The sequence below is a fragment of the Lagenorhynchus albirostris genome, chromosome 7 (genome assembly GCF_949774975.1).
Source record: "Lagenorhynchus albirostris chromosome 7, mLagAlb1.1, whole genome shotgun sequence".
In the NCBI taxonomy this organism is placed as follows: domain Eukaryota; kingdom Metazoa; phylum Chordata; class Mammalia; order Artiodactyla; family Delphinidae; genus Lagenorhynchus; species Lagenorhynchus albirostris.
The window spans coordinates 5,413,921-5,441,735 of record NC_083101.1 but is presented as its reverse complement, the minus strand read 5'-3'; the positions used below and the strand labels follow the sequence as shown (position 1 = coordinate 5,441,735).

Sequence of the window (27,815 nt, the reverse complement as noted above, 5' to 3'; positions counted from 1 at the left end):
CAAGAATGAGTGGTTTTACCTGGTTGTTCAGTGTAGTATTTTAAAAGCCAAAAGTGCTTGAAAGACAAAATGTTCTTTTTAGGTTTTAATTAGATTTGTAACGCTGTGCTGTTTCTTACCAAGTAAAGAAATGGCTGACCTGATTTTTCTCTCAAGATTTGAGGACCCCCCAAAATAACCTTGATTTAAAAATCAGGTTCCACTAAACCTTGATTTAAAAATTAGACTCAAAAAATAAGATATAGAAAAAAATAAAAATAAGACGTAGAGACTTTACAAAATGTCTTTCATTTGTTTGACACTCCGCTTCTCCACATAGTACAGTGTGTGCATTCTACTTTTATCCTTGCACCACACTTATTAGACACAGAAGTTAAGCATCGTTATTATTTCACAAATGACACAAAAACTCCAAGGAACCAGTTTGCCCAAAGGGCCAGACAGTGAGCAGCAGAGCCAGGCCTAGAACCCGCGTGTCTTGCTGCTCTGGCCTCAAGAAGAAGGGGAAGCAAGTGGATGGGAGAAGTAGAAAAAACATATTTTCCGGACGCAATGGATCTGTGTGGCACGGTGCAGCAGTAAGAGTGTGCCTACCCAAGACCCTCTGCCAGTGCCCGCTAGGGAGGGGGGAAGAACCCTGAAATAAAAGACCACAGCACTTCCTGCCCGCCCGGACCTGCAGGCAGTGCAGGAGGAGGGAGACAAAGGGAGGGAAAGAATGCAGCCTAGAGACCACCTTTGTCTTTCAAGTGTGTGGTGGTGTTTTTTGGGGGTTTTTTGTTTGTTTTTTTCTTTTGGCTGCGTTGGGTCTTTGGGTCTTTGTTGCTGTGCGGGCTTTCTCTAGTTGCGACGAGCAGGGGCTACTCTTTGTTGCGGTGCAGGGGCTTCTCATTGTGGTGGCTTCTCTTGTTGCAGAGCACAGGCTCTAGGTGTGTGGGCTTCAGTAGTTGCAGCATGCGGGCTCAGTAGTTGTGGCTCATGGCTCTAGAGCGCAGGCTCAGTAGTTGTGGCGCACGGGCTTAGTTGCTCCGCGGCATGTGGGATCTCCCCGGACCAGGGCTCGAACCCGTGTCTCCTGCATTGTCAGGCAGATTCTTAGCCACTGCGCCACGGGAAGTCCCGTGTGTGTGTGTTTTAACTGCACCCTTTTCCTCTTTTTCAGGATTTAGCTTTGGATCATCTAGCTCGTAAGTATCTATCTTCAGTTATTTTGAGTCATTAATGAAGGATGAAAGAGTGTGTGGTATGTGAAAATACTAGTTTCTGCTCTGTTTGTACGTTTTGTGCCCATTTTTCCTGGTTTAAAAGCTTGTCCTGGCAGCATGGTGGTCTGGCAGCAGGCTTTGGGTTCTGTGGACTTGCTGATCTCGGGCATGTGGCAGGAGGTGCCCGGCTTGGCCTCTCCTCAAGGGCTGAGCCTGAGAGAGGAGATTGTGCCTTCTGATGAGCAAAGTCGGGAAGGCAGGACTCGAGAGATGCTTTTGCTTATTTTGCTGTTGGTGTCTCAGGAGCTTCCTGGGCTCCAAGCCGATTACCAAGTCTTATTTTTTTGATCCTCGCTCTATGCTTCTGTGTAGAACTGCATGACATTAAAAATTCAGGGTCCGGAACTTTGAACACAGGGAGTGGCACAAGCCCTGAAGCCCTTCCTCAGAGCAGGAGCTGATCTGCCTCTCCCGGCGCTTCCTTGCAGGTCTGTCCAGGGCTTTGGTGGCTGGAGAAGCTGAGTGGGTGTCGGTGTTCCTTTCCGTTCCTGTGACCAACTGCGTTCTCAGCTCCCCTTCACTGAGAAACCCTGGAGCAGTCCTTTGAACTGGACGTTCTCGTTGAAATACACACCCCGAAAGAAACAGCAGAAACCAAACTCCAGAGATGCCTGATTGCTTGTTTTGTTTTATATTTTGTGTTGGTTGTTCCCCCACACACACGCTATTAAACTGTTCGGCCTGTTTCCATACAGAATGTATGTGGGCTTTTTCAGGTCACAGCCAAGGAGAGAGGTTTCCTCATTCCTCTGGGTCTGAGAAACCTGCACAGCCTGCCATCAGCCAGCAGCATGTGTCTTCAAAGACGGCTGCCAAAAGGATCCAGCATAGGTTATGGATAGGCAGGCGCTTCTCCCAGACAGTCTCCCCTGGTCTCCTCGGACTGGGGCCCTCCCCAGGGGGAAGAGGTTGAGTGCTGGCCAGCGCCTTTTTGAGGCCGTAACTCGGTGTCTTTTCTTCACGTCCTTTTTGCTATTGAGTATGAGGCCCCTCAAGGTGTTAACTTCGTGATTGAGTAGAGGGAAGGAAACTCACTTATGCAGGCATTAGCTGAGTTTCGGAAGAGGTATTAACACCTCAGCGTACAGGTAGCTGTGAGGCAGGCGTGGAAAACCTGCCAGGGGGTGCTGGTGACAGGTGTGCTGCCCTTGGAACACCTCTGCTCATCCTCTCAGTTTGGCTCTTGGGCTCTGTGTGTCCCACGGCTAATTTCTTATACTCTGGCGGCGAGGTGGACAGTTGATTGAGAAACAGCTTTTATCTCCAGTAGGCGACGGTGGCATTGGTGACCACTCCTTGCTCCTATCTATGAACCGCAGTGCACATAACCCTTGGGTAGACCCGGGAGTGAGAAGATGTTGCTACTGCCCGATGCCACCAGGCAAGTGTTGGCTAGGGTGGCCTAGAGGTCGTGACTTTGGTCTCATTAAAGTGCTTGTAATGCAGTGTTCTTAGGCCTGTGATGTCCTAGCCAGTTGCTGGCAAACAAGGACTGCCTTGCACCAAAGCGTAGGCATAAGAATTTGTTATCTTTCAGGCTCAGGATAGGACAGCGCTTTGGCTTGGGTCATCAGCAGGGGAGGGTTGGAAAGGGACAGTTATTTAGATTTTTATATATTGGAAAGTTGTATTTTGAAAGGTGTTAATAAAAGTTTTCCATGTGATTGAATTTGTTGCATTACAGCCAGTATGACCTGGCCGGTTCTATTGGCTTGTTGGGAGGGTAGACCCCGAGGAGGTACCCTGGGCCACAGCCTGCCCTGCCGGTCCTGGCTCTGCTAGGGGCTCTGTGTAAAGTACAAACTCAGAAGCCCCAGTCTGGCAGGTTCTGATTCAGTAGGACTGAAATTGGTACTGGACGCCCTCCGGCTGAAGGCAGTAGTTTCTTACACTCATCAGAAGAGGAGTCTCCTAAGTGCGGCACGTTGGGTTTCAGGAATCCCAGACCGGAATTGGGCCCCTGGGTGACTTATCCTGTTTTCTGTGCAGTTTATGAGAGGAGAGTGAGAGTCTGTTCGTATGTTCCATTAATCAGGGCGTCTGCCTCCTTCAAAGAGCTTGGACTTCAGTCATTTAACGGGTACCCTTTTTGGTTTTTGTGGAACTGAAGAGCCCGTCTCCACCTGTTCTCATGTGAGGCCCCCCCAGCCACAGAGCCAGTCCCCAGACGTCCACACGGGGCTCATTCCTCCCACGTGTGCTCTCCCTAGTTCGTACACAGGGCCATCTTGAGACAAAGGAATTCGAGCGTTGATGGGAACAGCTCGCGGTGGAGGGCCTTGCTTTAAGGGAGCAACGTGACTAAATGGCAGGAGCTGACCTGCCTCCGCGTGTCCTCCTCCTGACCGGCACCCAGACAGAGCCATCTCCTGCGCTTATGTTTCCCCCCAGAGGCTCTTTTTTATAAATAGAAGCTGGTTTGGCCTAAACCCTTGACCTCAAATTCTCTGTGTAATCCTCCATCGAGGTGGCATGTGACATCTCTCCCTAAGGCCGTATCAGCTGAGCTCGGCCAGATAACGCCCCGGCACTCACTGTGGGGCGCGGCGGCCACCAGGGAATGGATGGCTGGTGTGGGAGCCCCTCTGAGTTCCTTTTTTGGGGTCGATTTCGCTGCTGGGTGACAGGGGTCATCTCAGAGTGCAGCCAGCATGCGTCCCCTGAAACCCAAGCTCCCAGGATGCTGGGCAGGGAATGCACAGTGGCTCCAGCCTGCCCGGGAGGAGACGGTGGGGCTGCGCCTCCCCAAATAGGGGCAGCCGGGGAGCAGCCGCGAGTGTGAGGGTCATGTCCCCGTGAGAAGGGACCCTGACCGCAGATGGGCCCGGGGGGGCGCCTGCTTAACCAAGCTGTGGCGCAGGAGGCCTCCACTTCAGTCTGAGATTCTGCCTCAGCAGAGCTGAGTTGGTCCCTTCAAGCTGTGTTTTCGATAAGCTTCACAGGTGATCCCCACGCAGATGGTCCATGGTCCACATTTAGAGAAACCTGTTAATGGCAATAACTATAAATATCTTCTTCCTGTGGAGCGTCTGAAAGAGACCCGCACTCCCACGGCTGTGTTGATTTTGCCGTGAGTCCAGGGTAAGGGATCTTTCTGAAACTGTTGATGAGGGGCACTGAGTTTAAGTTTCAGCTGCATTTTGGGCACTTGCTCAAAAAGGAAACACAAAAGCACAGGTGGGCTGTCAGCGCCTTCCTGTTCGGCAGCTTCTGAACGCCGCCTCTGTGAGGTCTCCCCGATCAACGGGTGGGAGGAGGTCCCCTCCTTGACCTCATCCTGTCTCCCGACGTGACTCAGTCCCTCTGTCTCTGGTCGCCACGTTGTGCTTCAGACAAAGTCCTGGAGGACGAGGGGCAGGTGTCCTGCACCCTCCTGAGCTTGGCTCTGTCACCCTTTCCTTTTCTCTTCAGTTCCCGCTCGGTTTCCTCACAGAGCGCCTGCCCAGTGCTCCCGGGCATCGGCCGGCTCTCCTGCTGCTTCTGGGTGTCACCTGCTGGGCGGAAAGCAGGGGCAGGTGTACCTCCCGGCCCCGGGCTTCCGGGATCAGTCTCTTCTTCCTCCTCCTACCCCGGTTCTCTGATTTGTCTGTTCCTTCATCACTCACAGGAGGAAAAAAAAGCAATTAGACTGAGATGGTTTTAGCCCCCAAACCTCCTCTGTCTTCAGAATGTTTCCTACGGAACGTTTGTATACTCAGCCAAAATAAGAATGGTCCCACGGTCAGATAAGTTGGGGAAAAGAATGAACAGAATGAAATGTAACACGTCTTTTTATCGGACTCTTTTGAGCCTTTAGTACGCAAATTTGCTTTGTAAATCAGTAAGATGCAATAGTCTGCCATTTCCCAAATACTTTTACCGTGGAACCTTTCTGCTGGAGCCAGCTTCCTTGAAACTCATCCTCGCTTCATCGTCGGTGTCGCTGGACAAAAGCATAGCTTATTTACTTCCTGCAGGTTGTGTTTCCAGTACACGTTCCTCTCTCTCGTATTCAGTGATAATAGTAGTGATAGTTCGTTGAATGATTACTGTCTGCATGTTTAACTTAACATCTTCCAGATGAGAGTGAGACCAAGAGAGTAAGCAGTTTGCTGAGTCCTAAGCCGGGCAGCGGCGGAGCCAGAAGGAACCGGGACAGTGCCTGCTGCCCTGCCCCGCACCGCACCCGCCTGCCCTCGGCTGGGCCCTGGCCGTCCACCGCTGGCTCTCGTGATCGTCCTCCCTCAAGGTGGTCGTTCATTCTAGAGGCAGTACCTGCCCAGTTGTGCCAGGGGCACTGCCGAGCCCCTCACATGCCTGTCGTGTCTACCCCCACGGAAAGGAGCTGACATTGGGTGTGGACCACGGTAAACGCGCTGCCCGTTGTGTAGTCGGTTGCCGCCGTTCTGCTGCTCCAACTTGTGCGTGATCGCTCGACTGAACCAAAACCCCAGCGGGGCGGGACGGGGGCGGGGCTGAGTCTGTGGTGCCGGCGTTGGCGCACACCATGTACAGATGGGGGCTCGCGTCCGCTTCCGGAGGAGGAAGGCGATCAGACCCCGGATGAAGCAGCTGGCCCCAAGCCCTCTGGCTGTCCAGGCCCCTCCTTCCTCCGCCGTTTCCTCCGGGCTCTGGCTTTGAGGCTTTCCAGAGTCCCACAGGCGGTCGGCCACAGACCCACCGAGGCGGCAGTTACTCCATTGTTCCGCCCCTCTCTGCTCATGAGTGGAGTCCCGTCCATTCCACAGCCCTGGCCAGAGATTCTCCACGTCGTTCGCGGCCCTAGCCCGCCAGCTGCAGAGAGTGAGTCAGTGTGGTGATGGGGGCGCGGGGCAGGCCCGGACCGCACGTCGCGGCAAGTCCAGCTCATCGCTCCTCCCGGCCTCCCTCCACCTCCGCTCCCGCTGGCCCAAGCGGGAATCAAAGAAGCCGGCATCTGGGGGCCGAAGATGATCCTGTTCGATTCTATCCTCAATACAGAAGGGAATTCAGACCCAAAACAGGGAAGAAAGTGACTCAATCCAGCAAGTAGAGTTTATTGCTTAAGGTCATGTGTGTGTCTGGGCTCGAATCCCATCCTAGCTGTGTGACTTAAGGCAAGTCACTTAACCTCTCTGAGCCCCAGTTTTATCATCTGTAAAAAGGGGGAATGATAATATATTTGTCTAGGTTTGTTGACGATTAAATGAGACATTATATATAAAGCTGGTGTTATTATTATTATCATCATCATTTATTAGAGTGAGAGCAGAAGGCTAAGTTCCCCATTCCTGACCCACTTCTCATTTACGGCACTCAGTATAATGGCAGTAATCAAAGAGCTAAAATGAGTCTGCTGCAAGATCTGAGTCGCTTGCTCTCTTAGCTGTTTATACTCCAAAACAAATGAGCTCAACTGTCCAGAGGTAAAATCTTGCTCAGAGCATTACAACTTAAAGATACACATGATGGCTCAGTTTGTGCAATAGATGTTCCCTGGATAAGAAAAGTATCCACAGTTAAACTCGTGGTGAACATTTTATTTTCATGTTTTCAGCCATGCAATAAAAATCAATTATTGAAAGTCACGGGAATTCCCTGATGGCACAGTGGTTAAGAATCCGCCTGCCAATGCAGGGGACATGGGTTCGAGCCCTGGTCCGGGAAGATCCCACATGCTGTGGAGCAACTAAGCCCATGTGCCACAACTACTGAGCCTGCGCTCTAGAGCCCGCAAGCCACAACTACTGAGCCCATGTGCCACAACTACTGAAGCCCGTGTGCCTAGAGCCTGTGCTCCGCAACAAGAGAAGCCACTGCAATGAGAAGCCCGCGTACCGCAACAAAGAGTAGCCCCCGCTCGCCGCAACTAGAGAAAGCCTGTGCGCAGCAACGAAGACCCAACACAGCCAAAATTTAAAAATAAATAAATTTATTTTTTAAAAAAAGTCTCATCATGGGAATCTAGCTATAACGTGGGTCCCTGTGGTCTCTGAAGGACTAAGGGGTGGCAGGAACACGTCCATTTGAGACTTTGGCTTGTCCACGGGTGCCTGTCACTCAAAGGTACAAACCAGTGGGCCCTGCCTCCTCCCACTTTTGGCAGTTCACCCAGAGCTGTCCCTCATCGCTCTTGGGTGTCCCTAAATGCCCTCTCTGCACAATTTTCCCCAATGGAATGGCACCCATGAAGGTGAGATTTCACTTTCCAGTAGTCCATGTTAAAGTGAGGTCTCTCAAAATGCTCTGGGCCTGAAACTGGAACCTGCAAATACACAGAAATTAAAACCCTGCCTTTGAAGAAGCTTCTAGTCTGATTTTTACTGTACAGATGAGCCTTTTCATGATGGTGTCCATCCACTGCCTCTTGGATATAAAATCAGAATGTACCTTGGGCTTCTCTCAAACTCATTTTTATTTCCAGTGGCTCATCTTACCTATAAAGGAGTATTTTGTGTCACAGTGATTGGATTGGGGTATCTGGAATGAGAAGGGGCCCCAGCTCTGCTCATCATTTAATGCTGATCAGGGCATCAGAGCAACTTGCCTGAGTAGATAGAGTTATTCTGTCCGAAAGTCAATTTAATTTCCAGTTGGATTCTTAATCAAAGATGTTTATTTTATCTTAAAGCTAAACTTCTATCAAGAACAAATAGAATAGTCAAAGTATACTTGACCTAGCTGCCTAGTAACAGGAAACAGGACCATGGGGACCTATGTTATGGTGATCCATTGCCATTTGTAAGTTTATTAATACTATCAAATAGTGAGTGACTCCTGTTTATTTCCTAGCACTAATATCAGATTGGAGAGGTAAGAGAGGCCAGAGGGCTAGAGAGGAAGACAAAATTTACACTGCTCATCCTTAAAGTAAAGCTCCTTCAATCTGTATCTTGGCTACTGACGCCAGAGCTATGGACCAAGTGCCCAAACCTCTAGGCAACATCCTTTAGAAGGGCCTGTGGATCTAAAATGGAAGTCTGTTCTTCAACACAGAACTCCTTAGGTTTCCTTCACATGCAAGGAAAATGACTTACTGAGTTAGAAAAGGTTACCCATATTAGGTATTCACAAGTTGAAAGCATGGGGAAAATCTACAGAGAACTCTAGGTCCCTGTTGAGATGTCTAGCTGTCGTGCAACTCTCCACTGCATGAGCGCCTGTCAAGAGGGTGGGAATTCTTGCAGTTTGGGGGCGGGCCAGATGTTTTTCAGCGAGCAGCATTGCCTTGAATTGGTCATGGTTTTCAGTTGCTGCTTATGGCTGAATTCATAAATTTTAGGGTTACTGTGGTTTTCCCTTTTGGTAGATCATTGTGTTCTTGTAAAATTGCTGCAGTAATAACCTTTAAAAAAAAAAAATCAGTCCCTCTAATTCTTGGTTATTTCAGAGTTCTTTTCCTCCAGAAATTGTGGAAATGCGTGACCCTGGCCTACAGATTCTTTTATTTCCAAGTAAGGTAACTTTGTTTCCAGCAAAATGAGTTAGTAGGTACAGATTTACCTTCTTTCTGAAACAACTAAAATACCAGTCAGTTTTCAAAACAGTTTGACATCAAACAGCAAACAACAGTGACCCCTGGGATTCAAGAAACAAATGAGGTGAGCCCTACAATTGCCCTAGTTTCCTGCCTAGGGAACATTTCCAGGTCACAGCATTGGGAAGAAGCATCCAGGTAGAGCCCAGTGGTCTTTCTGAGTTCATACGGCAAAGTATCAGAGAGGACAGGGCTGCACAGAGAGAGCTCCGGACTCTGCAGAGGGACTGTCCCAAGTACTAAGTACTGATCAGCACATGCATGTGAGGAAGTCCCATGTCTGGAGAAAAAGCAACATGAAAGGATTAGAGGCAAAATCCTAAGAACTTTAGGGCATAAACTTAGGGCATAGGAACTTTTGGTTCCTATCAACCAAAGTGGCAAAAACATCATTCACTTAGCACTAGATAGAGTACTCAGAAGGGTTTTACTTCAGTAGTAGGGGGAAATCAGTCATAACAAGATGCCACTCTTATCTAGCAAAGCTTAGAAGCAAAGCCCAAATGAATAAGATCGTTTCCAAGTAAGATCCCAGAACTAAGCTCAAGAAACTTACAGGAATACAAAAGTACCCAGTACCCAACAAAATAAACTTCATAATTTCCAGCATCCAATCAAAAATTACCAAGTGTGCAAAAGGAGAAGTATCTGTAATGAGAAAAATCAATTGAAACTAATCCAGAAGTGACCCAGATGATAAAATTAGTGGCCGAGAATTTTTCAATCATTATTAAAACTGTATATGTTTAAGAAGCTAAAAAAAAAAAAAAAAAAAGACTGAACATGTTAAATAGAGGCATGGAAGAGACCCAAATCAAACTAGAGATGAGAACTGTAATGTCTGAAATGAGAATATCCTGTATGGGATTAACACAATATTATACGCTTCAGAGGAAGATTAGTGAACTTGAAGACATAGCAATAGGAACGACCCAAAATGAACCACACAGAGAAGCCTGAGAAAAAATTGGAATAGAGCATCAGTAAACTGAAGAACAACTTCAGGCAGCCTGAGATGTGTGTAATGAGAGTCCCTGAAAAGGGAGGAGAGATGGGGGGAAAATACGAAAGACATCAGAAATGGTAACTACATGAGTAAATATAAAAATTGGGAGGGGGGGTATTTTTCAAGTCTCTAAAAGATAACTATTTAAAGCGAAAATAATAACGTATTAAGGGTTTTATAACATGTAGGAAAAAATTTATGACAACAATAACAGAAAGGCTGGGAGAGAAGAAATGAAAATACACTGTTGTAGGGTTCATCAGCTACCCCTGAAGCACTATGTTAGTTAAAGACAGATTATGGTAGGTTAAAGATGTATTGGTAAATCCTAAAGCAACCACCAAAATAGCACAACAAAGAGTTATAGCTCATAAACCAACAAAGGGGATAAAATGGAATCATTAAAACTAATCCAAAAGAAGGCAAAAAAAGAAGGAAAGTAACAAAAGGAAAACAAACAGCAAGATAGTTGATGTAAACCCAGCCATATCAATAATCACATTCAATGTAAATGGTCTAATTCCCCAGTTAAAATCTCAAGATTGTCAGATTGGATAAAAAAGCAAGATCCAACTACTACATGCTTGCTGCCTGTAAGAAACCAACTTTTTTTTTAACTTTTTATTTTATATTGAAGTATAGGTAATTAACAATGTTGTGTTTCAGGTGTACAGCAAAGTGATTCAGTTATACATACACATGTATCTATTCTTTTTCAAATACTTTTCCCATTTAGGTTGTTACATAATATTGAACAGAGTTCCCTGTGCTATACAGTAGGTGCTTGTTGGAAGAAACCAACTTTAAGTATAAGACACAAGTAGGTTAAAAAGAAAAAGAGGGACGAAGATATCATGCCAACATAGATTTTTCTAAAAAGCTGGAGTAGCTGTATTTATATCAGTTAAAGAAGATTTCAGAGCAAATAATTTTATCAGGGATAAACACGGTCATTTCATAATATGTCAATTCATGAAGAGGACATGAGTCCTGAATGTTTCTGTACCTAATAACAGCTTTAGGATACATAAAGCAAAACCATTAGAACTGTAAGGAGAAATAGATAAATCCACAATTCTAGTCAAAGGGTTCAACAACACTCAGTAATTGATAGAAGTAAACAGAAAATCAGTAAGTCTTCAGAAGACTTGAACAACACTATCAACCAACTTGGACCTAATTGACATTTATAGAACACTCCACCCAACATCAGTAGAATATATGTTCTTCTCAAATGTACCAAGATAGACCATATTCCAAGTCATAAAACAAGTCTCAGTCAATTCAAAAGGAATCAAATCATAGAAAATATGTTCTCTAGTGTATGAAATTAAATTAGAAATCAATAACAGGAAGATATCTGGAAAATCCCTAAATATTTGGAAGCTAAATAACACATTTTAAAATAACCCATTATTCAAAGAAGAAATTTAAAAGGAAATTAGAAAATGTTTATAACTGAATGAAAAATGAAAACACAACGAATCACAATTTGTGGTGCTAAGGAAGTACTTAGAGGGAAATTTATAATACTAAATGCCTATGTTTAAAAATGAAGAAAACTAGGAAACTAGAAAAAGAAAAGTAAATGAGACCCAAGATAGGCAGAAGACAGGAAATAAGGATCAGAGCAAAAATGAATAAAATAGAAAACAAAACAGGACAAAAAGGAGAAAAATCAATGAAACCAAAAACTGGTTCTTTGAGAAAAATCAATTAAGTTGATAAGCCTCTAGCCAGACTGATCAAGAAAAAAATAAATAACAAAAAACAAATTACCAATGTCAAGAATGAGAAAGGTGACATCACTACAGATTCTTCAGATATTAAGAAGACAGGTAATATTACAAATATCCTATGTCAATAAATTCAACTTAGATGAAATAGTCCTTGAAAAACACAAATTATCAAAGCTCACTCAAGAAGAAATAGATAATCTGAATAGCCTTACAGCTACTAAAGAGATTGAATTTATTATCCAGAATTTTTCCATAAAGAAAATTCCAGGTCCAAATGGCTTTCCTGGTGAGTTCCAGCAAATACTTAAAGAAGAAATAATGCCAGTTATATACAAACTCTTCCAAAAAAATTGAAAAGAATGGAATGCATCCCAATTCGTTCTATGAGGCTAGCATTACTTTTATACCAAAACCCAACAAAGACATATAATATAAATGAAAATGACAAATATCACTCGTTTAGATAGATGTAAAAATTTTTAACAAAGTTTAGGCATCAAATCCTAAATAATTTTATATTAAAAATACATAAAATATATATTTTATATAATATATTTAAAAAGATAATGCATAATGACCAAGTGGGGTTTGTTCTAGCAATTAATGGTTAAACATTTGAAAACCAATCAATACAATTAACAGAGTCAAAAATAAAAACCATATGATCATCTCAATAGATACAGAAAAAGCATTTGATAAAATCCACTGTCCATCTCTGACAAAAATTCTCAGTGAAATAGAAATAAAAAGGAATTTCCTTGACCTGATAAAGGGCATCTAGGAAAAACCTACTTTTAATATCATACTTAATGGAAAGAATGCTTTCACATCAGATTTGGAACAAGGCAAGAATATCCATTACCTCTTCTGTCCTACATTGTACAGGAAGTTCTAGCCAATGCACTAAGGCAAGAAAAAGAAATATAGGGATCCAGATTAGAAAGGAAGAAGTTAAGCTTTGTTTGCAAATAACATGATCATCTATATAGAAAATTCTATAAAATCTATAAAACTACTAAAACCAGTAAGTGATTTTAGCAAGGTTGCAGGATATAAGGTCAATATAAAAAAAACCAATTGTATTTCCACATACTAGCAATGAATAATCAAAAATTGAAATTTAAAAAGCAAATACCATTTACAGTAACATCAAATACCTATTACTTAAGTATAAATCTGACAAGATGTACAAGACCTGTACACTGAAAACTATAAAATAATGCTGACTGAATTTAAAGAACACCCAAATAAAAGGAGAAATATATACTTATGAATAAGAAGACTCGATATTGTTAAGATGTCAGTTCTCTCCAAATTGATCTATAGATTCAGTGCAATCCCATGAAAATTCCAATAGGCTTTTGTGTGTGTGTGTGTGTAGCTGATTCTAAAATTCTTATGGAAATGAAAAGAACCTATAATAGCCAGAACAACATTAAAAAAGAAAAAGAGAACTTAAGCTATTTGACTTCTAAACTTACAAAGTTATGATATTTAAAACCATGCAATACTGGTGTCAAGATAAGCAAATAGATAAATTATACAGAATAGACGTTTCAGAAATAGATGCACACAATGATCAATTGATTTTTGACAAAGGTGAAAAGGCAATTCAGTGGAGGAAGGATAGTCTTCAGCAAATGGTGCTGAACAGTTGAGGGTATATAGAAATATAATTGATTTATATTAATTGACTGTGTGCTCTGTAACTGTGATAAATTTGCTTATTAATGTGTGTGTGTATGTGTAGATTTCTTTGGATTATCTGCACACAGAGACATTTCGTTTCACTGCGAATAGTTTTCTTTTTCCTTAACAATTCTTTACGCATTTTATTTTTCTTTCTATCTTGCTCTGTGCACAAGGTAGAACAGAAGTGGTAAGAGTGGCCATCCTTACCTTGTTTCTCCTGCCTGCCCTCCAGGCAGCCACAGTGGTGTGCCATATTGCTGAGCCTTGGCGATGGAGAGTGTGGGGTGGGATGAAACTAGTACCCAAAGGGGTTTTCTGTAACACCCAGCTTTCTGGATTCTCAGGCTGGATTTTCAGGACCCCTGTCCAGCTAACAAAGAAGAGGTGCTTCTTCCTAGGGTGTCCATCTCCCTCAGACCCCCCAGGGAAGGAAGATGGATTGTGGGCAGGATTCAGGCCTTTCTGGGTTCCCTGACCATCAAACCCATCAATTCTGCCAACCCTACCACCATTTCCCACATCTGTAGTTCCTATAGGAGCATCAGCTTCATGTCATGGGGTGGGAGGAGTTGGATTCTCCTCCTCCGTCACCATCAGAGGGTGAAGGAATGTGTCCACATGGCAGAATTACTGTGCGACACAGTGTGGAGCCATGTGTTAGGAGGACAGCTGAAGAAGCCTAGTCAGCCGCCCCTCATTTACCTTTACAGGAATTGTCAGGCTGTTTACAGGGCAATCCCTTCGCCTTGCAGGTAACAACATCCTAAGTGCTGCGTTAATCACTCAGTCCACCTTGCCAGCTGCCATACTTATTCTCTGAGACCCCGCCGTGCAGAGCTCCTAACTGATCAGAGGCACCAGAAGAAGTCCCAAAGGGAGCTCATTTTCCATTGCTGACAGCCAGATCTGCCGCCAAAACCAAGTGATCGCTGAAGATCAGGGCAGATGCCCCTGCCACTAACCCACAGCCTCTGGGTCCCCCTCCTGTCTCCACCACATCTGGTGATGGGCTTTATCCAGATTAAAAGACTCAGGGAAGCCCAAGGTTATACCTGTAAACACCTGCCCCTGAGGATATAATAAAGGACCTTATCAAAGGTCACCCTGAAGTCCAGATCCACTATGGCATTTCGGAAAATGCTTCCTCATACTCTTACCTTCTTCATGCGTAGAGCTAATAATTTCATTTCATGGAGAATAGCCTTTTATAAATGAGTTTTCTAGATGAGAAAAATTTCTCTCTTTAAGCACTTTGTATCTTATTATTTTAACCAGTTGGAGGGAAATCTTCCAGAGTGGACCACACATGGACGTCCTTGCACAGCTCTAGAATTTACCCATGTGTTGATGACTCGCCGTGAGCAGCAGGGACGGGGCTGTAATTCTGGGAAACCTCTGGGTAGTCAGGACCCATGGAAGAATGGGTCAGAGAGAAATGCCTTAAAAAGGAAAGAAATGCTGACACCTGCTACAATATGAATGAGCCTTGAGGACAGGATGCTAAATGTAATAAAGCAGACACAAAAAGAAAAAAGTATGATTCCACGCATATGGGGTCCCTAAACTAGTCAGATTCATAGAGGCAGAAAGTACAGTGGTGGTTGCGAGTGGGACTGGGGAGAGGGGGATGGGAAGTTATGTTTTTTTGTTTTGTTTTTTTAATTTATTTTATTTATTTTGGCTGCGTTGGGTCTTCGTTGCTGCACACAGCCTTTCTCTAGTTGCAGCGAGCAGGGGCTACTCTTCATCGCAGTGTACAAGCTTCTTGTTGCGGAGCACGGGCTCTAGGCACGCGGGCTCAGTACTTGTGGCTTGCGGGCTCTAGAGCACAGGCTCAGTAGTTGTGGCACATGGGCTTAGTTGCTCCGCAGCATGTGGGATCTTCCCGGACCAGGGCTTGAACCCGTGTCCCTTGCATTGGCAGGCAGATTCTTAACCACTGCACCACCAGGGAAGCCCCGGGAGTTGTTGAATGAGTATAGAGTTTCTGTTGCGCAAGATGAAAAAGTTCTGGAGATAGATGGCAATGATGGTTGCACAGCAATGTGGGTGTTGTGCAGTGTTAATGGCACAGAACTGTACGCCTAAAAAGTGGTTAAGGTGGTAAATTGTATGTTATCACAATAATAATAATAAACAATATACCATCCACATTCTCAGCTAAGGATGCCAACGACGTTCAGGGAGGGTAACCCACAAGCCAGGATGGCAGACGGTGGAGCCAGCAGTCTGACTCCACAACCACACGCATCTGAGCTCAGGACAGTGGTAAACATTAACTGAGCCTTAAGCACCTGGTGGGCACAGGGCAAAGCCCAAAGACACAGACTGGCATGGCTGCAGGGAGGCCTGGCTGCCCATCTCGGGGAGGCTGCCACGAGGAGGGGTGCTGGAGTGAAGTTAACACGCTGCATCCCAAAGAACACACGGTCCACCACTGGCTCTCTCCAGGACAGCCTTTATTCTGCCTCATGTACACCCCTGAGCGTGATTGGACAAATACTGGCCAAAGTGATCCTTGGTCTCTCAGCACATCCAGCACAGAGGAGCAGTACTGCTTGTATTGTATTTTACCTTCCATGTATGTCTCAGCTGAAATTGGGGCAGAAAAGAAAACCATTTTAACGTCCAGGTTACAAGGTCAGTATCAGCTAATGCCAGTTGGGCACCTGGCTACATGTGAGCACAGTAAGGCTGTGCTTACTCATCTCACTGAGTCCTTCCCCATGAAGAGAGCCCCTTAGCCCCATCTTGCAGATGAGGAAACTGAGGCTCGGGGGCTTACCCATATTAATAGCTCAAATGCCCTGAGCACTTACTATGTGTCAGGTACTGTTTCACATGCCTTGTATCCATTGACCTTTGAACACCCACCACAATCCTGGGGTAAGCTACCTTTTTCTTTTCCTTCATGCAATTTTAAATTTTAATAATTTCAGAACCATAAATTCTACAAGCTTAATAAAAATTTAACTGTTTAAGTATTTACAGTTCTTCTACACTTACTTAGGTTTGTGTATTTTGAATGATAGATTTTTTATTGAGGTATAGTTGATTTACAATATTATATTGGTTTCAGATATACAACATAGTGATTCAAAATTTTTATAGATTTTACATTTAAAGTTACTATGAAATTTTGGCTATATTCCCTGTGCTATACAATATATCCTTGTAACTTATTTATTTTATACATAGTAGCCTGTACCTCTTAATCCCCTACCCCTGACCTGCCCCTTCCCTCTTCCCTCTCCCCACTGGTAACCACTAGTTTGTTCTCTGTATCTCTCAATCTGTTCCTGTTTTGTTATATTCACTCATTTGTTTTATTTTTTAGATTCCATATATAAGTGTTAACATACGGTATTTGTCTTTCTCTGACTTATTTCAGTAAGAATAAACATTTCAGATCCATCCATGTTGTTGCAAATGGCAAAAATTTTCTTTTTTTATGGCTGAGTAGTATACCATTGTGTGTATGTGTATGTATGTGTGTGTGTGTATATATATGTGTGTGTGTGTGTGTGTGTGTATATGTGTGTGTGTGTGTGTGTGTGTATATAACACCACATCTTCTTTATACATTCGTCTATTGATGGACACTTAGGTTGCTTCCATATCTTGGCTACTGTAAATAATGCTGCTATGAACATTGGAGTGCATGTGTTACTGAACCAAACTTGGGTCTCTTTGACTGTGTACAGTAAAGCCAACCTGTTGACACTGGGTTGTGGTGAAGGAAATTGCAGCATTTATTGCAGACACCAAACAAGGAGTCCGGGCAGCTAATGCTCAAAAGATCTGAACTCACCAATGGCTTTCAGGGAAAGATTTTTTAAAGACAGGGTGAAGGAGAGGGTTGCAGGGTGTGTGATCAGCTCGTGGACATTCTTGGGATTGGTTAGTGTTGAGTTAATAAGGAGTTAACATCATCAACCTTCTGATTCCAGCCAGTCTGGGGTCTGTGTGCTTGTGGGCACTATACTGTTAACTTCTTCCACCTGATTGGGGTTTCAGTATCTGAAAAACAGCTCAAAGGATATAGCTCAGAATACTATGTAGCCCCTGAGAAGGAACTAAAAGTCCTTGACTTTGTTTAACAGCTAAACTTACTATTTTGTCTTATTTGTTTCATTTGTTTCTGCATTTTCTCACTTCTCTGATTAAACATGTTATTTGAAATGTAGGGAAGGCCTGGGAGGCTAAAGTTTGTCTATAGACAAGAGGTAGGCAGGGGCATCCCTGGTGGCGCAGTGGTTAAGAATCCGTCTGCCAATGCAGGGGACACAGGTTCGAGCCCTGGCCCAGGAAGATCCCACATGCCGTGGAGCAACTAAGCCTGTGCACCACAACTACTGCCTGTGTTCTAGAGCCCACGAGCCACAGCTACTGGAGCCCACGTGCCTAGAGCCCGTGCTCCTCAACAAGAGAAGCCACTGCAGTGAGAAGCCCTTGCACTGCAATGAAGAGTAGCCCCCACTCACTGCAATCAGAGAAAGCCCGCGCGCAGCAACAAAGACCCAACGCAGCCAAAAATTAAAAAATAAATATATAAAATAAATAAATTTATTTAAAAAAAAAGAGGCAGGCAGAGGACATGGTGGGGGGTGGGGGTGGCAGGTGTCTGTCCCAGGAAGGCCCCATAGGGTTCTGCTTGGTTACACATGTATCTTTTTGAAGTAGTGTTTTTGTTTTCTTTCGATACATACTCAGGAGTGGAATTGCTGGATCATATGGTAGTTCTATTTTCAGTTTTTTGAGGAACCTCTGTACTGTTTTCCATAATGGCTGCACCAATTTACATTCCTACCAACAGTGTACAAGGATCCCTGTTCTCCACATCCTTGGCAACATTTATTATTTGTGGTTTTTCTGGTGATAGCCATTCTGACAGGTGTGAAGTGATATCTCATTGTGGTTCTGATTTGCCTTTCTCTGATGATTAGTGATGCTCAGCCTCTTTCCTGTGCCTGTTGGCATCTGCATTTCCACTTTGGAAAAATGTCTGTTCAGTTGTCCTACCCATTTTTTATTCAGGTTGTTTGTTTTTTTGAAAATGAGTTGTATGAGCTGTTTATATATGTTGGATATTAATCCCTTATCAGTCATATCATTTGCAAATATTTTCTCCCAGTCAGTAGGTTTTCTTTTCATTTTGTCAATGGTTTCAGAATTTCCTTCCTCTGCAATTTGTTTTTTCAATAGTTTGAGAAAATAAGTGTTAACTCTTCTCTAAATGTTTGGTAGAATTCACCTGTGAAGCCATCTGGTCCTGGACTTTGTGTTTATTGGGAGTTTTTTAAATTGCTGATTTAATTTCATTACTGATAATTGGTCTGTTCACGTTTCATATTTCTTCCTGGTTCAGTCTTGAGAGATTGTACATTTCTAGAAATTTGTCCATTTCTTCTAGATTTTCCATTTTATTGGCATATAGGTGTTCATAGTAGTCTCTTATGATCCTTTGTATTCCCATGGTGTCAGCTGTAGCTTCTCCTTTTTCATTTCTGATTTTATTGATTTGGGCCCTCTCTTTTATTCTTGATCAGTCTGGCTAAAGGTTTATCAATTTTGTTTATCTTTTCAAAGAACCAGCTCTTAAGTTTCATTGATTTTTCTATTTTTTTGTCTCTATTTCATTTATTTCTGCTCCAATCTTTATGATTTCTTTCCTTCTACTAACTATGGGTTTTATTTGTTATTCCAGTTCCTTCAGGTGTAAAGTTTGGTTGTTTATTTGAGATTTTTCTTGTTTCCTGAGGTAGGCTTGTATCACTATAAACTTCCCTCTTAGAACTGCTTTTGCTGCATCCCATAGATTTTGGAACATTGTGTTTTCATTTTCATTTGTCTCCAGGTGTTTTTGTTTCTCCTTTCATTTCTTCAGTCACCCATTGGTTGTTTAGTAGCATGTTATTTAGCCTCCACATGTCTTTGTTTTGGGGGGTTTTGGGGGGCAGTTTTTTTCTTATACTTGATTTCTAGTCTTCTAGCATTATGGTCGGAAAAGATGCTTGATATGATTTCACTTTTCTTAAATTTACCAGGACTTGTTTTGTGGCCTAGCTTGTGATCTGTCCTGCAGAATGTTCCATGTGCACTTGAATGTGTATTCTGCTGCTTTTAGATGGAATGGTCTATATGTATCTATTACATCCATCCGGTCTAATGTGTCATTTAAGGCCAGTGTTTACTTATTGATTTTCTGTCTGGATGATCTGTCCGTTGGTTTAAGTGGGGAATTAACATCCCCTACTATTATTGTGTTGCTGTCAGTTTCTCCCTTTATGTCTGTTAATATTTACTTTATGTATTTGGTGCTCCTTTTTTGGGTGCATATATATTTACAATTTGTTATATCTTCTTGGGTTGATCTGTTGATCATTATGTAATGTCCTTCTTTGTCTCTTGTTACAGTCTTTGTTTTAAAGTCTATTCTGTCTGATATAAGTATTGCTACCCCAGCATTCTTTTGATTTCCATTTGCATGGGATACTGTTTTCTATCCCGTCACTTTCAGTCTGTGTGTGTCTTTAGATCTGAAGTGAGTCCTGGGGTTAGTGCTGGCTCACTAGTGGGCAGAACCAGGTTCTGAGGTGGGTGGTTGTAAGGTCAGAGTTCCTAGAGCTATTGTCACCCTGCTGGTGGAGGCGGGGGGTGGGGGCAATTCATGACACAGCTGGATTCAGGTTCTGGGGTGTCCCAAAGCTGGTGCTGGCTCACTGGTGAGTGGGGCTAGATCCCAGGGTGGCTTGCTGAAGAGTCCAAGGTATCTCACAGATGGTGTTGGCCTACTGGTGGGTGGGGCCCAGGCCTGCAGGGTCCCAGGCTGGTGCCAGCCTGCTGATGTGTTATCTGGGCCCTGACAAGGCAGACCACAGGGCTGCAGTGGTCCTGGGGCTGGTGACCACTGATAGTGGGTGGATTTGGGGCCCAGGAGATTTCAGGGCTAGTACCAGACTGCTGGTGGGCAAAGTCTGGTCCTGGAGTCTCTGGCTGCAGGGCCTAGGGGTCCCAGAGCTTGTGTTGGCCCACTGGTGAGTGGGGTGAAATCCCAGGGCAACTGACTGAGGGGCCCAAGGTGTCTCAGAGCTGGTGGTGGCCTGCTGGTAGGGAGGGCCAAGGCTCAGTGGGTCCCAGAGCTGGTGCCAGCCTGCCAGTAGGTAGACTGGGTCCTGCTATGGCAGGTTGCAGGGCTGTAGTGGTCCTGGGACTGGGGTCCTCCCAGCAGTGGGCAGGCCAGGGCCCAGGGTTTCCTGAGTCTAATACTTGCCCACGTGTCTGTGAAGTTGGTCCTGTAGCTAGATCTGGCTCACTTATGGGCAGAGCCAGGGCCTAAGGGATTCCGGGACTGGTACCTGCCCACTGGTGTGTGGAGCTGGGTCCTGGAATCTCTGGCTGCAGGGCCCTAGGAATCCTAGGTCTAGTGCCCGTCCATTGGTGTGGGGGGCCGAGTCCTGGGCCTTCGGGTGAACAGGACCATGTCCAGGGACAGCAGCTGTAGTCTCAGGGGATCTTAAGGCAGCCTGCCCACTGGTGGGTGAGGCCGTGTTCCTGCCCAGCTAGCAGCTTGGCCTGAGGTGTCCCAGAACAGGCGCCAACAGGCTGGTGGGCAGGGGCAGGTCCTGGCACTAATAAGCTCGAGGGACGATTCCAAAATGGCCCACGCCATCCACATGGTAGAAGGAGCTCCCAGAAGTGGTTGCTGCTGGCATGTGTCCCCAGGGGGAACTCCAGTTGCCTCCTGCCTCTCTGGGAGGCTCTCCAGGGTTAGCAGGTGGGTCTGATCCAGGCTCCTTTCAAATTTCTGCTTCTGCTCTGGGTCTCAGAGTGTGTGAGATTTTGTGTGCACCCTTTAAGAGTGGAGTTCCTATATTCCCCACAGTCCTCTGGGCCTCCTGAATGTAAGCCCTGCTGGCCTTCAAGGACAGATGTTCTGGGGGCTCATCTTCCCATTGCAGGACCCCAGAGCTGGGAGCCTGATGTGGGGCTCAGACCCCTCATTCCTTGAGGGGAACCTCTGCAATTGTAATTATTTTCTCGTTTGTGGGTCACCCACCCAGTGGTGTGTGTCTTTCCTATACTACGACTCTGCCTCCTCTGCCCGTCTCGTTGTGATTCCCGCTTTTATATCCTTTTTTTAAAATTTTTTTACTTTTTTAAATTTTTGACCGCACCGTGCATCATGTGGGATCTTAGTTCCCCGACCAGGGATCGAACCCGGGACCCCTGCATTGGAAGGCAGAGTCTTAACCACTGGACCACCAGGGAAGTCCCCCCACTTTATATGTTTAGTCATAGATCTTTTCTGCTAAATTCTGGTCTTTCTCTTGAATAGTTTTTCCATAAACAGTTGAAATTCTGGTGTACCTGTGGTAGGAGGTGAGCTCAGGGTCCTCCTACGCCACCATCTTGGACCAGAACCTCATTAAGCAACCATGTTTATCCCCATTCTCCGTAACCGTATCCGTATATCTTGCTCAAGGTCACATGGCCAGGGAGGGGTGGAGCAGGCCTGCAAACCCCGCTGAGGTTGCCGTGACCCTCTCCTGCCTGTGCAGCCGGCCGTGTCCGAGGGAGCAGGAGCTGCCATCTGGGGAGGCCTGAGAGCTCCCCTTGGCAGGCAGGGGCTCCTGCACGTGGCCTCCATCGTCCTCTCCTTCACGGAATCGTTTCTCAGTCATTCACAAGTGATGGGCACCACGCTTACCCCGGGCGTAACCCGGCACCCCCTTCCCTCGCTGCTCCTAAAATCACAGGAGCTCCTTCACCAGGCCTGGCTCTGCCCCCAGCTGCTGTGTCCCCAGTTGGTCTGCAGCCCCCAGGGCGCTCTCCTAACTCAGAGCCTCTCCAGGCAGCCCTGCTTCCTCTCCCCGCGCTCACAAGGCCCAGACTCTCCAGTCCATTCTCCAAGTCTCCTCGAGAAGGCCTCTTCCCCGGGGGAGCCTTCCCCACCTCCCTTCGCAGCCCCTGCTGACTGTCAGCATCGCGCTAGTCCTTTGTAACATTTCATTTGTCTTCTCCTCGGGACTGTATGCTCCAGGCTGCTGCTTCTCAGGCACCCAGCAAAGTACCTCGTTCACGGGAGATGATCAAAAGTGCGTTTGTCAAAAAGGACGTGCTGGTGCGTGCCGTGGCACGGTGAACCTGAAAACGTGCTCGGTGCGGAAGCCAGGCACAGGAGACCACCCGTCACGTGATTCCATCTGCATGAAATGTCCAGAAGAGGGACATCTATAGAGACAGAAAGTACATGAGTGGCTGCTTAGGTCTGGGTTGTTGGGGAGAGGGGCCGTGGGTGATAGCTAACAGGTACAGGGTTTCTTTTTGAGATGAAAATACCCCCAGATTGACTGGTGATGGCTACACAACTCTGTAAAGATACTAAAAACCGTAGAATTATACACTTTAAATGGGTGAATCATGTGGTATGTGAATCATATCTCACTAAAGCCGTGAAAAAAGTTTTTTTAACACACCTGTCTGGCTGACGGGCTGGCATTCGGTGTGTGTGTGTTGAGGATGCCCAGGGTCCTGAATAACCAAGTCCTGTCATCGGGATGTTGCCGTGACTTTTAGCCACATTGAAGGAGAGACGTCTCTGGTCTCTAATATAAACCAGGGTCCAGCGTGACTGTTTTCAGGCAGCCCCTCCTGCACATTCAATACCGAGCACCACACCCCTACGCTTGGTTGGGTCCCGACAGGGGAGGGAAGGCTCGGGGTGCGTGTCCCAGCTTGCAGATTGGGAAACAGGCATGGGAGGTCTGGCGACCAGCCTGACCTCACTCAGCAAGACAAGTGGCAGCCAGGAATAGCGCAGGGCTTCGAACTGCGTCCCGCTTGCTGTAAACACCGAGCCGCGCCCCCCTTCACGTGTCTGATTTTAAAAGGGGCCATAACATAGGAGCCTGGTAGCAGCGGCCCCGAAACCGAAGTCGGGCTCGAGCCGCTGGAGGAACTAATCCCGTCTCTGCGTTCCAGTCTGCAGGGACAAGTGGGGAAGGCCCGCCGGGTCGGAGCTGGGCCGGCTTCCGCCAGGACCGGTGTCAACTGTGTGCATGTGCCTCTCTAGACACGGGCGCAGAGGTGGAGCTCATCACTCAGATATGTTTTTTGCATTCAGTAATTTCCTTCTTCCAGTGCCAGTGGGGCTGCTGACGACTCCTGTGAAGCCTCGTGCTCAGGGACCTTCTGTGTTGGTTAATGAAGGAATGGTTAAGGGCAGTGTGGTAGAAGCGGGGTGTGGAAGAGCTGGGATGGCGTAGCCTAAAGGGCAGTGACAGAGCCGCGTCAAAAGACAGCTATTGGAAAGCAGCCCAGCTCTGTGACTTCCCAGCTGAGGCATCTTTAGCAGGACCCTCGGCCCTCTGGGAGGGTCAGTTTCCTCATCTGTAAACGGGGTACCACTCGATGAGGTCTGGGGACAGAAAGGGGCCGTGGAAGAGGCAAGCGCTCGCCCTTTGCACGCGCTTTGTCTTGGGGGATTTCGTCGTGTCGATGATTCGGATGTGTCCTTAGTGGATGGTGTGTGGGCACTGGGGTCTGTCGCTCCCCACAACGTTTGCCTTAATTGAGGGCCCGGACCCCAACCAGGTGGGAAACGGTCTCTTTGGGGCCATTCAGGCAGGATAGATGAGGACCAAGAGACAGCTCAAGCCGCAGGTGCGAGAGAGTGCCTGGGCCATTAGAAATGTCCAGGGACCTGAGAGCGCCACCCGCCTTCGCCTTTCTGCAGTTGCCAGCAAGCTGTCTCCCTCTCGGACCCAAATGGGGTTTTCCTCTAGGCCTCAGGGCCGAACCTACAGGGACTCTTTGTCCAGAGCAGAGGTTGGGCTCTACCCAGAAGTGACTTTACTGGTAGAAGGCAGGCTGGGTGTGAGGTTGCAGTGAGCCTGTTTCTCCGGGCGTCTTGGGGCAGGTCGGCCTGGCCCAGCCTGGACAGCCGGCTCCCCAGGCCTTGGCTCCTGGCGGGGGTGGGGAGAACGCTGCAACAGCTGGCTGGAGCCTGGTGTCTGTGTCTCATCCCAGTCTGGGACTTCTAAATTTAACCTGCTATCAGCTTGAGAGGCTGGAGGCTTCCACTGTGTGACGAAATGCCACTTGGAATCCATTTTACTCGTAACCACTCCCCCTGCGCATTCCCCTCCCAAATGTTACCCCCAAACGCAGGCAGCCATCTGAGCGTCCTGCCATGTCAGTGTGAAGGTTCGATTGCCTGAGCAACTCTGAACCCTGATGGGATCCGGCTCAGCTCCCTCCTGCCATTGGCCGGGGCTGCACCCCGTTCTCTGTTCACACGCACGCACACACACACGCACACACCATGGTCTCACAGGCAGAGCGCAGGAGCTGAATCCACAATCGAAAGCCAAACCACGACAGTGAGCTGCACCACCCATAAGCCATCTGGGTGGAGGGCGGCCAGTGGAGCCTATTATGCAATTTCCTGCTTTGGTGTCTCAGAGGAGACACCCAGGAGACAGGATGCAGAATGCCGTTGGGTTGCTGCAGTGTGGGAAGCCCAGGGAAGAACCCAACTCCCCGACGCCCAGAGTGAACGGGGCCCCTCGTGCTCCGTGGCGATGTTGAGAGGCTACCGCCCACCCAGCCGACGAGCCCGTGGCCTGCAACTGACCAGGCAGCCCCTCACAGGCAGGGACCGAGCAGGCTCACCGTGGGCCACGGAGAACTGACAGCACAGACTTCCTGTGGCGGGGGAGGAAGGCACTTCCTGCCTGGGGAACCCAGGATGGAGTGAGCCGCAGGCGGGGGGTTCTTCTTATTAATAGGTGCCGTTAATTATTGAGCCCAGAACGTGTGCTCCACAATGACTCGCTGAGGTTGAGAGCACACGGGAAGGTTTGGGCCCTGGGGCCGGGGTTCAAATCCTGACTCTGCATCTTCCCAGGTGCGTGGCCTTGGGCAGCTTCTCGACTTCGGCTCTCCCTCAGTTTCCTCATCTGTGAAATGGGGATCGGGATAACATCTGGGGTGTTGTGAGGATTTGGTGAGTTAACACCCAGAAACCGAGTAGAATAGGGTGTTCTCACTGTGTCAGGTAGGAGGCGGCTACTCAGAGAACCCCCATCTTCCATACAAGGTAAACGGGGTCAGAGGGGCTCAGTGTCTTGCCCAGACTCACAACAATGACCTTGAATCCATGGTCCACCTTCAGAGCCCACACCCACTCCAGACCTCTGGGCTGCCCCACCTCTCATCCTTCCATAAGGAGGTTCCAGTAGGAGGAGAAGATATTTACTGTCAGTGCTCTGGCCACACAACCCCTTTCAGCAGCTACAGGCGAGGGCAGGTGCAGGGCCACGGCCTAGGTTGACCTTGACTTAGCAGCTGCGTCTCCATGTGAAGACGGGTTTGCAAGTCTGTGGGTAAGGACCCAGTCTAAACACTAACCCCTCTTGTCACACAGGTTTCTACTGTTTGCCAAAAAGCCAAGCTGCCCCCCAGTCCTAGCTGCACATCCAAGTCTCCTGCCCCTCCTCCACACAGGACCCCAACCAGGGGGCACTTTGGTGGGGACTGAGGTCCAGAGCTGTGGAGAGCAGAGGATGCCATCTGTGAAGTGGCCCACCTCCTCTTGGGTTCCTCCAAGGCCCTTAGCACTAGAACCCCCAGGCTCCAGCCATATACCCACCCCACCCCCGATACATTCACTCCCCAGGCCAGAGATCCAGGGCCGTCAACCCCCAAATGAACCGCCACTTCAGAAGCATCTAGCTCCTAGCCAGGCCTACTTGAAAATTACATTTTATTTCTTTGTGAATATTTGTTGTTGTTTTAAAAAGGTTCATTTTACATTTTCTTCAAGAGTCTTGTGCCTCCTAGTAAGTGCATTGGTCTGTTTTCACAGTACTCTCCACGACCACAGACGGTCCTTATTGCTGGAGGAGTGTGTCCACGCTGGGGAGGGGGACACCAGAGGGATCGGGGACCCAGGTGAGAAGGCTGCGCTCTGCGTTCCTGACATGAGAAGCCGAGGGACCAGACCCAAGCTAAGCCGAGCTTCCTTAGCGGGACCTGGAGCTTCCCCAGGGCCCTCCCAGCCCTGTCTACCGAAAGGCTAGGAGGGGCAGAGAGCAAGGGGCCGGGCAGTGAGGGGCGGGGCGGAGCAGCAGGGCTCCTCCCAATGGGCCCAGCCGTGGGTCCCTGCCCAGGGCCTGCTCACACGCAGGAAGCGCGGGCTTGGGGGACTCTGCCCCCAGACAGCTCAGGACCACCACTTACTGTTGGTTCCTACTCCCACCCCTACCCTAGTAAGAACTCCTTAGCGATGACCCAGCCCAGAACCAGCACTCTGGTCCCTGACCCCTCGCCCAGGGCCCTTTCTCCTTTGTAGTGCAAGAAAGACCTGAGTGCAGAGAAGGGCCGTGCCGTCAGGAGGCCAGGTCCCGTCCACGGCAGCCGGCCACTGCCACCCTGACCCCTCCGCAGCCTGTGCCCAGAGGGGGAGCTGGGACCCATCATGCCCCTCACTTGAGGCTGTGGCCTCTCTGGGTGGCAGGCCTCCCTCCGAACACACCAGGGGGAACTGGCATTTTCCAGGGGGAAGGTCCCAGTCCTGACGGGTTCCCGCAGCACCAGGCCGGCAGCCGGCCGCACAAAGCTGTTTCCCGTCCAGAGGTGCCAGGAGAGCCGCACGCGTCCCGTCAGGAGCGGGGCGCTCGGGCGATGGCTGGACGTTAAGCACCCCTCGAATAAATACAGTAGCCCGTGGGTAAAGGAGCAGAGCAAGGACTCTGTGAACCACGCCTGCCCACGCTGTCCCTGGGGCTCCTACATACGGCTCATCTGCAGCAGAGATGGATTATTTCTCTCATCTGACAGTTTTCTGGGCTCGATCATTATCGGTCCGAATGAGGAACCCAGGCGATGTAGCTGTGGGTTTGTCAAGCTTGGAGGAAGGGGGCCTCCCTCAGCAGGGTGTCCCCTCAGCTCCTGCAAGCAGCCTTCAAGGCAGGCATTGCTAAAAAAGCTTGGCAACACTCAGGACCAGGTCCTGGGGCTCCAGAGGGCCCAGGACCCGAAGGAGGGTGACCTCAAGGACCAGCCTCAACCCCAGGCTCACTTCATCACCCTGGCCGTGGGTGCTCGCTCGCTTCTGTGAGGGCCGACAGCAGGGGGTCTGCCCCTTGCCTCCCGCCTCCCCAGCCTTACCAGGTCCAGGCATGCCCATCTGTGGGTGCCCTCACCTGCAGCACTGCGGTGCTTGGAGCCCATCTGCAGGCACCCCCCGTAGAGCCCGGGAGGGGTGTCCCCGAGAAGGTGCTGGGTGGCAAGGGCAGGCCTTCTCACCTTTGAACTAACTACAGCTGGGTAATGTGGCTGGCCCTCCAGGCGTTTGGGGCAGTGTGGAGGGAAACAGAAAAGCTGCCCACTGAGATGTGCCGACAGAGCCAGCTGGCGATGGGCGCTGAGGACCGAGACGGTGGGAATTCCCTGGGCTCAACCTATAACTCACAGGACCCTCCCTCTCTGCTCCTAGGCCCACCCAAGGCAAGTTCCGGCTGCAGAGGAGAGAGGAGAGAGAAGCCCCCCGCAGATCTACCCTGAGCCCGAGCTCACAGCTTGTCTCTGCAGGCACGGAGTAGGGTAAGGGT

At 47.8% G+C, this 27,815-nt stretch overlaps 1 protein-coding gene across 12 annotated transcripts in view; it reads left to right on the top strand.

The window, feature by feature from the left end:
• NUP214 (nucleoporin 214) overlaps nt 1–27,815 on the top strand; it is a 135,129-nt gene that overhangs the window by 98,785 nt on the left and 8,529 nt on the right. For 9 of the 12 annotated variants that reach the window (XM_060154032.1, XM_060154031.1, XM_060154028.1 and 6 more), the window contains 3 exons: nt 1,163–1,187; nt 26,069–26,154; nt 27,701–27,807. In XM_060154032.1, coding sequence (XP_060010015.1) covers nt 1,163–1,187; nt 26,069–26,154; nt 27,701–27,768 — 179 coding nt within the window. In that variant the 3' untranslated portion in view covers nt 27,769–27,807. Of the gene's footprint in view, nt 1–1,162; nt 1,188–1,693; nt 2,930–26,068; nt 26,155–27,700; nt 27,808–27,815 lie in introns of those variants that run through there. The other 3 variants (XM_060154035.1, XM_060154036.1, XM_060154033.1) reach the window with 1 other exon arrangement.